The 16,608-nt window shown below is 35.3% G+C and overlaps 1 protein-coding gene across 7 annotated transcripts in view; it reads right to left on the reverse strand.

Moving 5' to 3' along the window:
* Nucleotides 1-16,029, reverse strand: part of LOC149562308 (uncharacterized) — a 63,568-nt gene extending 47,539 nt beyond the window's left edge. The window contains exons 1-3 of one of the 7 annotated variants that reach the window (XM_089825833.1): nt 15,926-16,029; nt 15,658-15,745; nt 15,334-15,505 (exon numbers count right to left, since the gene is read on the reverse strand). In XM_089825833.1, the coding sequence (XP_089681959.1) occupies nt 15,334-15,480 (147 nt within the window). In that variant the 5' untranslated portion in view covers nt 15,481-15,505; nt 15,658-15,745; nt 15,926-16,029. The other 6 variants (XM_089825834.1, XM_089825830.1, XM_089825832.1 and 3 more) reach the window with 6 other exon arrangements.
* Between the last annotated feature and the right edge of the window lie 579 nt (nt 16,030-16,608).

Consider the following 16,608-nt stretch of genomic DNA (forward strand, 5'->3'; position numbering starts at 1 on the left):
TCAAGGAGGGATCGACATAATATATTGTTAAGCTCGTCTCAACTAGTGTGTGTGTGTTTGTATATGCAGGTAGTGGCAAAGTTATAATCATAATTTACATGGCTAGAATATACCATCACCACAGGGTCATAGTGACCTCTTCAAGGGAGTTATATCAAGGAACGGGAAAAAAAAGGTGAAATAAGACAATATTATAAAATATTAAGAATACTCTTTATTGAAGATATAAGATCATTTACTATGTTGTAAGCATAGTATGACAAAAACAAGTTGGTAACGTATCTAAACTAGATACTAATTTATAGAACTATATATATAATATTAGGGATGAAGAGCCATCATATGGTCATACATATAATCAGACATCTATATATACTACTAATAAAATCAGGATTATACACAATAAATATATATTCATTGCAAATTGATATATATATATATATATATAATCAGAGATGAAACCATTGTTAAATAATTTATGAATATACTTAAAAATTCAAATAATTATATATTGATAACATTCAATCCTATTACTATTTGGCTAAGAAGGGAAGATTGAGATGTTACCAAGGAGGAGCTTGTATAAATCCAAGCAATGGATCTTTGTCCCAAGATAGAGTAGGGGTCAGTGCTCCATAAGCCTTGATGGATATGGACTTGGTCCCATAAACTTTAAGGGAATCCTTTGTTGCTTTCTAGGTAACTTGGATAACATCGACTCCTTCCATCATTGAGCCGGAATAGTAATAAGGTAACCATGAATGATAATAACTTGAACAGATAACTTAAATCTAATAGATTGAATGACTATTCCTATCAGGGGACATTATAAACCAAAGCTTAATTGGGAATTTAGGACAAATTAAGTTAGGTCCCAATAGGGGAAATTACAAGTGGTATTAGAGCTATGTTCCTGTCATTTGCAAGGTAATGATAAACACGAAATCATTTTAGTGAATGGAAATGAATCTAAAAGTGTGAACATATTAGAAACATATTATATTATGAATAGAGTATGGGCGTAATTGTGCTGTTGATAACCTCATAATCAATTGGATCAAATGGAAGAAACAAGCTGCAAATTGCAGTTTCCCGGTTCCCCCAAGTGTAGGTCACCCCAAGGGATGGAATTGCCATAGTAGGACATTCCTGCCTCTTGTGGGCTAGGTGTGTTCTCATAGTAGAATGTTGCATGCTCTTGGGATTAGTTGGGCTGAACAACTTACACATGTTCTCTCAAGACTCTCCTACCAAATTAAATCATGATTGATTATGAAAGATGTATTTAGCAATTCTTTTCTCCTAATCAATTAGAATGGATCTAGCAATGTGTATCATGGGTATACCTCGTGTATGCTTCGTGTCTTCATGCATCAATGTGTGTGCTTCATGTCTTCATGCACTAGTGTGTATGCTTCATGTATACATTGTGTGTTCACATATTCATGCATATGTTTTCAAGTGTACACTCTATGATGATTCTACTTGGACTATCTAGTATAAAAGAATAACAAGATAGAGATGAATTTGGGAGCATTTAATCATGCAAACTTGGTTTTGTGGAAACTAAAATGGGTAACATTATGAGTTGATAAGAGGAAAACATGTACGGATTTCAGTTGTCAATTTTCACTATTAAAAGAGGACATGCAAAATTTGGAGAGGCGGACTATATAGCTTTGACAATAAATACATAAATTTATTATTTAATAGTTAATCAATATTTGATCATGTCATACTTACCAATAGTACTAATCAATACTAATAACATTAATTAATAATCATATTACTGGAACCAATAATATCTATTAAAAAAAATTATAATCATAATATCAAACAATAATAATCAATAACATTACTCAAATAAAAAATATATATTACTATATGATTAATCGAGTATTAATAATATTGACTGAATGAATAAAATGTGATTAATGTGAACTATGGTATATAATGAGTTAGACTATAATAGGCTAACAACATCTCAGTCAAAAACTCATGCTGGAAGACACTGGGAGGAACATGTCTCAAGGGATTGCATTGCCACGCATATATGAAGCCATCAGAAACATTGTTCGGGGACATGAAAAATTATTAAACAATCCTTGCCAAACACTCCCATAGGGCACATATACCTGGTCAGTGAAATATGGAACAAGGGAGTTTTCTTTATTTTTTCTCTACATTCAATGGACATATGGAAATTTAGTACAGAAGATAGAGTGGCGATTGCAAGCCCATACCGCCTGGTGGATATACCGGTAGGAAGTTTAGGGAAAAAACAGAGATAAATAAATGACAGCCATTCACACAAACAGTGATATGAAAAAGATAAGGAAGAAATTAAGCTCTGCAGCACTTGTAGTTTGAAACAACATAGGTATCCAATATTACCAAGCATGAACTCTGCAATCAAGATTCACTCCGCCCTTTTATATATATATAGATAATGCATTGTAGTGCCAATCAAGGAGGGATCAACATAATATAATTTTCAGCCCATCTCAACCAGCACTTATGTGTTTATATACGCAGCGAATTGCAAAGTTATAATCAGAATTTACATGGCTAGAGTATACCATCACCACAAGGTCACAATGACCTATTCAAGGGAGTTATATCAAGGAATAGGAATTAAAATAAGGAGAAATAAGACAACATTATACAATATGAAGAGTACTTTTATTAAAGATATAAGACCATTTACTATTCTATAACCATAATATGATAGCAACAAGATGGTTACGTATCTAAACTAGATACTAATTTACAGAATTATATATATATATAGGGATGAAAAGCCATCATATGGTCATATTGATGAATATACTTAAACATTTAATTAAGTATATATTGATAACATATTCAATCTTATTACTATTTGGCATAGTTACACCACCCTAGGGGATGGGGGAACGGGGGGACAAGTTTCTGAAACAAGGGGACAGAGAGGCCTTAACTTGGGGACAGCAGTGGGGGGCCAAGACGGAGGGGGTTGTATATACTATACATATGGTACTTAACAATGCTAGTGATGAAAAGATGTATTGCAATAGAAGACATAAAGATGTAAAAAGAGTAAATACTTAAACATAGCAATAAATTGGAACATGGAACATAAATAGTCAAATCCGTAAATAGTTAACACCGGGACATCCCCCCATCCTCAACGGAGGTGGTGGAATATGGTGGCACCGCTGGGGACAGGAGAACGGAATCCCCAAGTCCCCGGTGCATGGGGCAAAAGGGGGGGGAGAGGACTTGGCCAAGAAGGGAAGATTGAGATGTTACCAAGGAGGGGCTTGTAAAAAACAAAGTAATGGATCTCTATCCCAAGATAGGGTAGGGTCCAGTGTTTCGTAAGCCTTGATGGATACGGACTTGGACTTGTAAACTTTGAGGGAATCCAATGTCGGTTTCTAGGCAACCTGGATAACAATGACTCCTTCTATCATTGTGGCAGAATAGTAATAGGGTGAGCATGAATAATAATAATTTGAACATATAACTTAAATCTAATAGAACGAATGATTGTTCCTATCAAGGGACATTACAAACCAAAACCTAAATGGGAAATTTAGGATAAATTAAGTAAGGTACCAATAGGGGACATTACACTATTTGTTATGTGTTGATTTGTTATAGATGGAAAAGCATAATCAAAACACTTTTGCATGTTAAGAACAAAGCTTGTACATAGTCATCTTAAAGCTCGAAATAGCTATTGTAAAAGTTGTAATGACGAAAGTCTCCTCCAAATCTCAAAGAAAGTGCCACTTCACATCATGGGCTAGAGATATGATTACACCATTCGATTAACTTGCTACTCACCCCATTTATAGAATTTCAACTCTTGTCACTCCCCTTGGGATCAATCAAATGTCAAATGGAATCCTCCCTTAAATTTGACGGTGCCTCTCATGATAACCCAAGATTGTCCAATGATAGTTGTGTTATCCATGACTCTCTAGGCAGTTTGATGAGGGAAATTTTAAGAAGCACAAACAAAACACTAACAATGAGGTAGAAGATGAAGCTCTACTTCGAGGAGTACAAATAGAAAAACTCTACAACATACGGGAAATTTAGGATAAATTAAGGTACCAATAGGGGACATTACAATATTTGTTATGTGTTGATTTGTTATAGATGGAAAAGCATAATCAAAGCACTTTTGCATGCTAAGAACAAAGCTTGTACATAGTCATCTTAAAGCTCGAAATAGCTATTGCAAAAGTTGTAATGACAAAAGTCTCCTCCAAATCTCAAAGAAAAAGCCTCTTCACATCATGGGCTAGAGATATGATTACACTATTGGATAAACTTGCTCATCACCCCATTTAGGATTTCTAACTCTTGAGGCTCCCCTTGGGATCAGTCAAATGTCAAATGGAATCCTCCCTTAAATTTGACGGTGCCTCTCATGATAACCCAAGACCGTCCAGAGATAGTTGTGCTATCCATTGCTTTCTAGGCAATTTGATGAGCGAAATTTTAAGAAGCACAAACAAAACACTAACAATGAGGTAGATGATGAAGCTCTACTTCTAGGTGTACAAATAGAAAAACTCTACAACATCGAAGACATTATGAAGGGAACTGGTCACTATCTTATGCATTAGGAAAAATCACTCAACAAACTAGAAGATAAATAATGTACTTAAGGATTCCCGATCTTGTCTCTACATTAATGATGAAGAGCACAAACACACAACAAACATTGAGAAATAACAAGTTGGAAGAACATAAATTTGGCTTCTTATTGTCTCCAAAAGTATGGAATTACAAATTTCAGAAATATAACATGCATAGCCACATGGGCATTCTCCTTACAATACTTTGTAAACCAAAGCCACCATAAACATCCCCAGAACTATCCTAGACAACCCTATGGGCCTACTTTGTATAAGCAATTTTCTACCACCTAAAAACGTTCTAGAAATTTTAACCCTAGACCCTGAGGTTGACCAAACTTTAAAAATTATTATTATTCATAGTTTATTCATTAGAGTAGGCCCCAACAACTTCCAGAACTCAAAAAAAAAATTGAAGGAATCCAATTTCATCCAATTTAGGTGGCACAACTTTTGAAGACCATAAGTCATCGCCAGTTGCTCCAATTAACTATTATAACCCCATTTCAAAAATATCACAAACTATTCTACAACAACTAACGAACGCAAGCTCCAATCAGCCGAGGTTTGACCCCTTTTGATCTAGTAAAGCCTTCAAAACTAAGTTCAAAGTTTTTATAACCTTTTGCCAATACCCAAATATTCTATAACTTCACAAATAGACTTGATATGGCAATTAAACTTTATTGACAAGCCAATATATCTAAAATGAGCCTCTAGGGAAGAAATCAGAACATTCTATACTCAAACAACCAACTTACTAAAAATAAAAAGCTTCCAAAATAGCAACTCTACCCTAAGATAGCCCTTATTAAAAGACAAATTAGAAATATTTTTGGGTGATGCAAGAGTGCCCTTACCCCCAGGATGCTCGAGCCAACATTAGACACCCAGGATAATTTGAGAAGTGATCTTGTCACCTCTTAGGTATTCAGAGGAAAACTGAAATAGTTAACCTCCTCCCTTGATAGCAATGATGAATCTTCAACAAGTCTTCCTTTCCATTTAACCAAGTGTTCTTCATAAGTCATATTTCTTGTGCCTCTGCCAACACAACTGTCCAAAATATCTTCAATCTCTTACCTAGCTGAAGTAGTTGTTGGGATAGTCCATTGTGCTTCTATGACCTTATCTTCAACACCTCCTTCATGATACTTTGTCAAATCTGAAATGTTAAATACTAATGAAATATTTAGTTCTGTTGGTTCCCAAAATCGCAGATTGGAAATCCAAGAGCTTACCAATTCTCTAACAGGATTCCACAATCAATTCTGGTCAACGAACAAGAATCACCTTGATTCCCCTGCACTTCAAGCTCTGCTACACCTAGTTAGGTAGACCTTCTCCTCAAACCTGATCACTTGGTTCAGAGCTTTTCTAAAGTGAATTTAAGCTTTGAACATAATGGCATCATTTCTTATTACGTAGCATCTAACTGGGATCATTACGTGAAGCTTCATTTCTTTTACACGCACATGTTTTCTCCTTCATATCACTTCCGACAAGTATACTGCTCTGCCTTTAAAGAAATTCTCAAAACGATTCCTTTCAATACTCCTATAATTTGCATCGTTCCTTGCTCCCTCTGTATCTATATTAGATATGGGCGTTGGGTATGAGTTCTATGAATATCTGATTATTCTTTCGATGACATTATGACATCAACACAAGTCTCGTGTTCTCTCTGAAAACTCTTTTTTTCCACAATTGATCATTTATTTTCTGAAAGTGACCATTGCTTGCATACCGTCAACCAAACCCATTCTTAGATACTCCCAGAATTGATTTAATTCACATACTTCAAATATTTTAGAGGAATTTGTATATTCAGAATGTTCCCTCTCATCAATGCTGCGTATTCATATCATATTGCTAATAGGAGTTTGTAACATTTATTCTGGGTTGAATCACTGTTGTTTAATATATCACCATGCCTATGTAGAGTTTGCAAAAACATAGATGTCTGCTGCAGCAATTCACAAATCCACAATTTTTTATCTTGCTGCAATCATTTCTGGAAATCCTTAAATATGGTGAAGGCTCCTGATAATAAAATGTTTTAGAATACGTTTGGTATCAATTAGCAAGAATTGGATGCACCTATCCACAGTCCACTGTTAGTGGCTCTTTATCAGACTCGGGCATCCATTTTTTCTATGACAATGGCCTTCATTAGTGCAATAACCTTCATGTCTGTTTGAGTATTGAAAAGGTGAAGCATCATCAATTCTGCAGATATCGTTTTCCTATTTGTAGAGTGACATTCTTGTCTGTGCGGTACACGATATGAAATGCCTGAGCTTCAATTAGATTGAAATGTGAGAGGTTGTATAGTTCCTCATAGTTATGGTTGCCAAGAGTAGTCTAGGGGCTTCGAGAAGTTTAGTATGTATATAACTCTGGTAAAATCAATTGTTGAGAGGAGACAATATAAAAGACATTTGCTTGAAGCCAGCTGTCTGAGATTCCTGTATGTAGTACTGTAGAGGACAAGGCTTGAATATAGGTACTTTAAATGTAAGCTTTTGTTGGCCAGCTCTTGCCATTCTTTTGACAAAATAAACAGTTTTAAATAATAGATGCGATCACTTTCCTAATCCTCAACCAAGAAAAACTAGTGCTGAGCAGCTCCATGCAGATTATCTGGAATTATTCAATCTTTAAAACACATGTGACTGGACCTATATTGGCAGATAAATGGACTCAAAGAAAGCTTCATGCTAGTGTGGTACATACAGTTTTTAGTTCATTGGCATATGTGCATGTTATAAAATATTTTAGGTAGAAGGTTCATATGCGAGGTGTCCTAATGCATATACAAGATGTGACTGCAAAGCTGGAAATTTAGTTGGAGGTGGGTATTTCTATGGCAGAATAGGAGGCCTATATGAATTTGGCAAAACATTTTGTGATCCTAGCCATGTGTCAAAGATGTCATTAATAATTGCTGAGGCAGCAGATGTTCATGCGCTTTGATTGTTCCTACTGCCATGACTATCCTCTCTAGCTGCATAGTAGATGTTTTGTGGATCCATATCTACATGGCGCACATCACGCTAAACACTGATCCATGTTTTGTAGACTTATATTCAATGCTGCAAACAGCATAGTAAGAATCATCATTGCTGCATCTTTGAACTTTCTTTTCTTCAGCAAACCAACATTGCTTTCAATTTTTTATCAAGTCTCCAACATTATTTCATAAATGGACGTCCTATATTTTGCCAAAATTTGGGCTCCATCAAGTTCACTGGGCAATTTCACTTCTAGGCATTCCTTGAATCAGGTTTCTTCACTATCCTGGATGGTCCAAACTTATTCATCTTCAACCCATTATATGTTCCAACTGGAAATCCCTCCTTTCTCAAATGAGCCATGACTTCATCTCCAATCCAAAAATCCGTACACCTCCTTTTCTCACATGCCTTAGCCTTGTACAGTGTATTCATTTTAGTGATGTGCTTCTTCACCTCCTCATGCAAGTTCTTCATGTGTTCTGCAAAATCTTCAGCTTTGGCACTACTCATATCCCCTCTGTCCAACTTTCTAAATTTAGAAGCATTTCACAGACTACTTTTATATACTATATACTATCTAAAATAGTGATTTACCAATGCTCCTATTGACGAAATTATTGAGTGCAAATTTTGCCTATAGTAAAATTAAATGCCATCTCTTTGGTTTTTGTTTATCTCTAACCAAGCATTGCAACTGATTCCCCAAACTCCTATTCACCACTTCTATCTGCCCATTAATCTGTGGATGATGTGCTGAGCTGAACTTCAAATTTGTCTTTAACTTCTTCCACAATGTTTGCCAAAAGTACCGAACAAATTTGGTGTCTCAATCTGAAACTATGCTCTTCAGCAAACCATGTAGTCTCGCCACTTCACTAAAAATTAATTTTGTCACATCAACAACATCATTAGTCTTCTTGCAATGAATGAAATGTGTCATCTTTGAAAACCTGTCAATTACCACAAAAAAGTCAAATCATGCCCTTGTTGAGTTCTTGGTAAACCAAAAAAAAAGTCCATATTGATATCCTCCCATGCCTTCTGTGGTACAGGTAATGGCTGATATAACCCTGTGTTCTGCTTTGCTTCCTTTGCATCTAACATACTCTGCAACTCTATACAAACTTCTTGACATCTCGTTGTAATTGTGGCCAATAATAATTCTCACTAACCAAAACAATAGTTTTATCTCAATCAAAATGTCCAGCCAACCCTCCACTATGATTCTCCTTGATGAGATTCTCCCTCATTGAATGCAGAATTGACTACCTCTGAATAACATACCATCCTGTATGATGAAATCCAACTCTCTGATTCTATCTAAAGTAATAGGTCGTGTACAAGCTTTCCAAGTTGCAACAAAATCAGGATCCTCTGGATTCAAACTCTTGAGTTCCTTGAACCCAATAACCTCTATTTGCATCTATGTCAGCAAAATATGTCTCCTAAGAGGATTTGCAACCTTGTTAGAGATTCCACTCATACAAATGTGTAACTCTATAAAAACTCAACGCATTTCAAATGCCTTTGATTCAAGTTCAACTCTCCTTGACTATTCAAATACTGGAAAGCTTGATGGTCAATGTATAAAACAAACTCTTTAAGCAAAAGATAATGTCTCCACTTCTTCAATGCATGAGCTATAGCATAAAACTCCTATTCATAAACATAATATTTTATTTTGGCATCATTTAACTTCTCACTAAAATAAGCAACAGGTCTAACTTCTTGGCTCAAAACAGCTACAATGGCATTACCACTAGCATCATAGTCTACTTAAAATACCTTATTAAAATTTGTTAGTGCTAAAATAGGTTGTTTTGTAACTTTTTGTTTCAATAATTCAAAACTTTTGTCTGCTCTTGTAGTCCACTTAAACTCTTTCCTATCCCCTCTCATTTTTTGAGTCAAGGGTCCACAAACACTACTAAAACTTTTGATAAACTTTCTCTAAAAGCTAGCCAAACCATGAAAAGGTCTTACCTTGCTAGCACTCCTTGGAGTAGGCCATTCAAGGATAGCATATTCCTTCTCTAGGTCCATTTAACCTTCTGCTGAAACTACAAATCCTAGATACACTAACTTCTTCACAAAACTGCACTTCTTCAAATTAATCAACATTTTCTCTACCCCTAACCTCTCAAAGGCCCTATGAATATACATTATATGCTCTTCTAATGTCTTATTGAAGATCAAAATATTATCTAGGTAAACAATGACAAACTTACCTAGAAACTCTTTCAATACCTTGTTCATGAGCAGCATGAATGAGCTCAGTGCATTGGATAGCTCAAAAGGCATGACTAACCACTCATGCAAGCCCTCCTTTGTCCTAAAGGTTGTCTTCCATTTGTCTCCTCTCATTTTGATTTGGTGATATCCACTCTTCATATCTATCTTTGCAAAATACATATATCCACTCAGACAATATATAATATCATCCATTCTTAGCAAGGGAAATCGGTACTTGATAGTTATCTTGTTGACGGCTCAAGAATCTGTACACATCCTTCATTCTCCTTTTTTCTTTGCTGCCAAAACTGTTGGTATAGCACATGGACTCAAACTCTCGCGAATCAGCCCTTTCTCAACAACTCTTCTACTTGTCTATTCAAATCTTCATTTTTTGTTGGAGTCTCTACGAGCTGCCTTATTTGGCACACTAGCTCTTGGAATGAGATCCATTTGATGACTGATCTATCCCACTGGTGGCAATCCATCAAGCACATTATTGGATACCATATCCTGAAACTCATCCAACAAATCTGCAACTTCTATACGTACATCTTCTACTTCCTCTTTACCATCTTTTAGAGTACACCAAAACACATGATCATGCCTCATACCTTCTAGAAACTTTCTTCCATCTACTAAACATATTCTAGCATTACTTCATATCTTTTCTTTTGTGCCCTTCAATGGCTTCATCTTACATCGGACTTCATCCTCTGTCAAGGAATAGGTATTTTTATACCCATCATGTATTGCATGATGATCAAACTGCCAAGGTCTTCCCAACAACAAATGGCAAACATCCATAAGCATAATATCACACAGAACCTCATCATGATAGTTTCCAATCTTAAACTTTACCAGACATTGTTAATTAACCAAAGCCTTATGATCCTTTTGCAACTAAGCAATCAGGTAGAGGTTCAGATGTTTCTTTCTTTCTAACTTTAACTTATTAACCATTTCCTCATAAACAAGATTATCTATGCCACCACTATCAATCATGGCATTGCACACTTTACCATTACACTTGCACCTTGTATGAAACAAATACTTCCTTTGTTCAACTTCAGGTTCATTCTCATCACTCAACAAGGCTCTTCTAGTAACCAAGAATTCTCCTCTTTCAGCATCTTCAAAATGCAATGATTTGGCATCTTCATCTACATGTGCAATGTGTGCATTGCCCTCGGGTCTTTTGTTGGTTCTCCCTTGAAGTTGAGGACACTCATAAGCTCTATGCCCTCCGCAATTTAAACATGTCCCACAAAAGCCTCCTCCTCCCTGGTCCTTGACCTCCTCCTCTTCCTCTCTGATCCTTGTTATTTTGATCACAAGAACGATTTAGTTATTTCCCCTCTAATTTCAACTACCACTAGCATCATCACTCTTTTTCTAATCTTCATTTTGACCTCTATAAGACCATCCATTGGATTTTCCACCATGACCTCTTCTGCCTTTCATACTTTTGAACTTCTTGTTCAATTTTTCTTCCACCCTTAAGGAAAACTAGCATGCCTCTTCAATACTAATCATTCTAACTAGACTTGGCTCCTCCTAAATAGTTGGACTTAACCCATTAAAGTAATGGCCAACTTTCTCCTTGTCAACTTTCACATGGCCTATTGCAATGAGGATTCGATATAACTCTTCCATACAATCATGAGCAAATCTTCCTACTTGCTTCAACCCTTTCATTCTCTTCAACAAATCGAGCTCATAATTGAGAGGAATGAATTGTCTCTTCAATTTCTCTACCATTTGATCCCATCTTGTGATTTTCTCCTTCCCTCTTCTATTTTGCTCCAACTGAATCTCCTGCCGCCAAATTTTTGCATGACCCTTCAATTTGGCCTTTGCAAATTTGATCCTCTCAAGATCTTTGATATCTTCATACTAAATATATTTTTCTAATTCATTGATCTAGTTGAGCAGTTCCTCCGGGTTAAAATTTCTCGAAAATGTGGGAACTTCAATCTTGGATCTTTTTCTAATCCTAGAAATGGCCCTAAAAAATCTAGCTTCCTCAGGGTTCCTAGTCGCTTTCACTCCTTCAAATTCAACATGCCCATTTTCTTCAAATACATCCTCACTTTCATCTCTCACTACAATATTCATTCGTCTACAAATCTCCTCTTGCAATGCTTGAACTTGTATCTGGAGGTCTCTAACTCCCTCCTCTGTCACGCCTTCAACTCTTCCGCCATGATTCCTTCATGGAGGCATTTTCACGCTTATCACTTAAACCCACAATCACAAACCTAGTGCAAACTACCTCACATTCAGTGACCTGTCTACCCACTCAGGAACTTCTCTCTGACACCACTTGATGAAGAGTAAAAACACATAATAGAAATAGAGAAATCTTGATGAAGAAAACAAACACACAACAGAAATAGAGAAATAATAGCAAGTTGCAAGAACAAAAAATTAGCTTCTTATTATCTCCAAAAGTATGGAATTAGATGTATCAATAATATATCATGCATAGCCACATAGTCATTCTCCTTACAATGTTCTATAAGTCAGAACTACCATTAACAATCCCCAAAACTGTCCTAGACAACCCTATGGGCCTTCTTTAATAGGCAATTTTCCACTACCCAAGAAGGTTCTAGAAATGTTAACCCTAGACTATGAGGCAAACCAACTCTATATTATTATTATTCATAGTCTATTACATTCAACTTTTGGAAATCAAGAAATTTTGAAGGAAATTCATTTTCATCTATTTCAGGTGGTGCGACTTCTGAAGACCATAACTCATCGCCAGTTGCTCTAATTGACTATTATGACCTCATTTCAAAAATGTCACAATCTACTCTACAGCACTTAACTCGCACAAGCTTCAGTCAACAGAGGTTTGACCACTTTTCAGAGCCTCTAAAGTCTTCAAAACTGAGTTCAAAATTTTTATACCCTTCTACAAATACCAATATTTTCTATAACTTCACAAATAGACTTGATATTGCAATGAAACTTTACTGGCAGACTGATACATCTAAAATGAACCTCTAGGGAAGAAATCAAAACATTCTAAACTCAAATGACCAACAGATTGTATATAGTAAGCTTCCAGAAATAACAACTTTGTGCTAAGATAACCCTTGTTAAAAGAAAAATCAGAAATATTTTTGAGTGATGCAAGATTGCCACGATGCTCTTGCATTCGTTAATTACTACTTTAGAAAGGTTTATAAAATCACTAATTTCCACTTTGATGAAGGGATCTATCGAAGTGAAGAACTTATAATAAGTGACAACAAAACTAAGCGGCCAAATCTTTCTTGTCTTTGATGTAAAGATTCTGATGTAATCCCTTCATCATCATAATCATAGTAAGTGCATTCAAAGGTGTTCAGAGGGCTTGTTTATGTCATTTGTTCATCATCCCCCTCATTGAGAGGGTACTTGCCATTTTTTCAAAATTCATATACTCGTCATTTTTTAAAAGGGTACATATACTTCCATCCTGTTAAAATGTCCTCTAGTAAACCTTCTATAGAAATGCGCCCCCTACTGTTCCCCAGTCCCTGTCCCCAAAATGCTGTAGAACATAGGCCAGAAATAAATGGGAGCTCACGTGGGAAAACATAGTACTAAATTACACTGGCATTGCCTCAAGAAAATTATACAAGCAATACGGATAATCCAAAGACAAGATATTTGAAGTTTGAACACAGTACGATGTACCGTGATAGATAATTAATCACCAAGCTGCACCTGATGATATACAGAAGCCACACAAAAATATTTCAAGAAAACACTCAATAACAAACCACAAGCATTTGACAAAAATGTTTCAATGAAGCTCTTGAAAGCTATGGACAGAAGATGGAGAAAAAAAATATACAGTAACCACATATGATCAGAGAAATCAATACTATACATTTGACTTCTGGTTACCAAATATTATGTGTGTACAAAACTTGTATTCAGAAAAGGAGGAAAAACTGGCCTCTTAAAGATGTTTACGTGTATTGCATCTTCATGTAAGCAAAAAGCTCCAGCAATGACTTATCTGTATCCTCAATCTCTACATATAACAATTGATATGATTGTACTCTCTATAAAAAAATTGATAATATATAATGCACTAGACCCCATTTTGGATTTGACCAAGAAACTAGACCTGCATGTTGCCTCAAGGGATAGCTAGATTCTAGTAACATAAATATACAACATCGGTAAAAGTTTTATTTAGTAAAGTGGAATTCAAAGCACTCTGCCAATCTAGTTATCACCATCTGTCGGTCCATGGAGTAAAATGTCACTTGAACATGATTCTGTTGATACAGGCTATTAACCTGGTGCAGTTTAGTGCTATAACGTTAGCCTGCACTTATTATAACATTTTTTTTCAAAGCTTGGCTAGAGGAAAGTTTGTAGCCAGGGGTACACATCGAAGATCTTGGTATCCTGGTGACCACTAGATTAAACGAAACAATAATAAAGGCACTCCTGGCTGAATAGAAATAGAGACGTTTTATTGGAGCTTCGGGACCTGTGATTTTTATTTGAATGCTTTCAAAAAACTCAGGAGGACTGAAATCAGCTATGCATCATTAGTTAAACACATCAATTTTCCACAATTCATCATGTATAGCAGCAATTTCTGGAAGAGATTGTGTTGGAGTTTTTGTGCCAATGTTTCAGATCACACTCTGTGATCCATCAATCTATTCTTACTCATCCTTCAGCTCTCTTCTGTCCTGATGATGGATCACAGAGTGTGGTCCAAAACATTGACACAAAAACTCCAACACAATCTCTTCCAGAAATTGCTGCTATATCATTAGTTAGTCAATGCCGATGATAACAAAGAGGAGTCTCATTAAATAACAAAAACCTAATTTTCTAGACAGAAGTTTATAAATTGAGATAAAGTCCAGATCCCGTATGTTCATTTCATTATTTTACCAAACAAAATAAAAAACATGTTCTTCAAAACATTTTGAACTGTCCAAGCTTAATGTCCTTTTCAATATTCATAGTTTATTCAATGTTTTTCATATTAAAAAACTATTTTAACGCCAAGAATGTCGAATATATAAGGCCCTCGATTCAGATCCAAGAAAAATATGAAAAGTAAGTGAATATTCGTTGGTACTCCACTTGAACCAATCTTTATCGAATCAGACATGAAATGGGGTTATCAAAGATTGTGTCAAAATTAAACATGAAAACATATATATCATCATACAATTTAATGAATTGCTAAAACACCTTTTATACAAAATGTTGATCAAACTCATTAGCACAATAATTGAAGGGAGTTTCACCAAATTAACATTTTTTCGATCCCTATCTATTAAAGTAAGAATACTTAACAATTACCCATATATTGCAGGAAACAAGATTACAAATCTTATTCAAATAAGTCGACATCTCGTAGTACAGAGCAGAGCTTAAAATGAATTGAAATTTTGTTTAATGCAGAGGAAATTTACTCGAAGAAGTTGCTTCAAAGAGGCCTCGTTCCAGCGAGCGGGGTAACAACGGCTTAAGCGCAGCAACAGATGGAGTCCCTTTGAATTCCGGGCCTGACCACCTTTTTCTTCTCTGACCTGCGAATTATTTGAGCTGCTTTCCTCCATACCCAATTCACCCTGCTCCTGCAATCTAGAATAAAAGGACCTGATTCAAGAGGTCGTGAATGACAATAAGAACAACAAATACTCCCTTCGTTCTGATGAATTTCAAGTGAGGAGTTTGTGATGAGTACAGATGCTAAAATGAGATTGATTGTCGTGTAGACAAGGTGGTAATCAAACCAAATAGATTTCCGTTGCAGCCGGCACGTGCGTAGCTTCCACCAGGGACAAATGATACAGTCATACGTCCATCAAAGATCTGCAAAATCTGTGGGTTTTAAACGTAAAAAGAAGCTTCTTCAAAAATCTTAAAATGGATTACTTATAACTCTATTCGAGCCTAAATTTGATGGACGGATGAGCATAATAATGATTGAATGAAATTGAATGAAGTCTATGAGTTCTGGTGGTCTAAGGGATCAAGACAGAAGAATTTATTACGTTTTACCTTTTGTTTTATGTCATTCTTTTGGTCTTCTGGTGTATTTTGATTAAGACATTTATGATATTGTGAACTGTTGTCTTTGTAAAGAGTTCATTGAGACCATTTAGAAAACATGAGGGGTAGTAAGAATTTTGGGTTTTGATCAGTTTCACAGGAAGTGAAATTTTTTTAAATGTATTTAAATATTTATATGTATTATTAATTTTTTTTATCAAATATAAAATAATTAAGATGAAGAAAGATTACAAATAATATCTTTATAATAGGAAATACAAGATGAAAGAGTATAAAATTCATAAAGGATAAAGATTAGCAAAGAAATTGTTTACAAAAGATTGCCATAATTTTATTTTATTTTATTTTATTGTTGATTGTGAAAATAATTTGTTTGATAATAATATATTCATAGAAATATCATTAGAATTGATTTATGCATTCTTCTTTATTCTTTTAACTTTTTGGCCAATGACAAAGAATAGTACACCCACATTTATTACTAATGATTGTTGAAGGTAGGTGCTAAATCTTGTAATTATCTACTTCAGTAATGAATGTATTATTTCCTAGAATTGTGAGCTTGTCCTAAATTGTCACCTCTTCTAAAAGTGACATGTCAAAAACTTAAAGAAACTAAAATTTCTAAAGGAGCTACCTTTAGTGATAATGTCCAAAAAGGGTTGTAGGAA

Source organism: Cupressus sempervirens, chromosome 4 (genome assembly GCF_028749045.1).
Source record: "Cupressus sempervirens isolate cs-2001-9-10 chromosome 4, ASM2874904v1, whole genome shotgun sequence".
Lineage (NCBI taxonomy): Eukaryota > Viridiplantae > Streptophyta > Pinopsida > Cupressales > Cupressaceae > Cupressus > Cupressus sempervirens.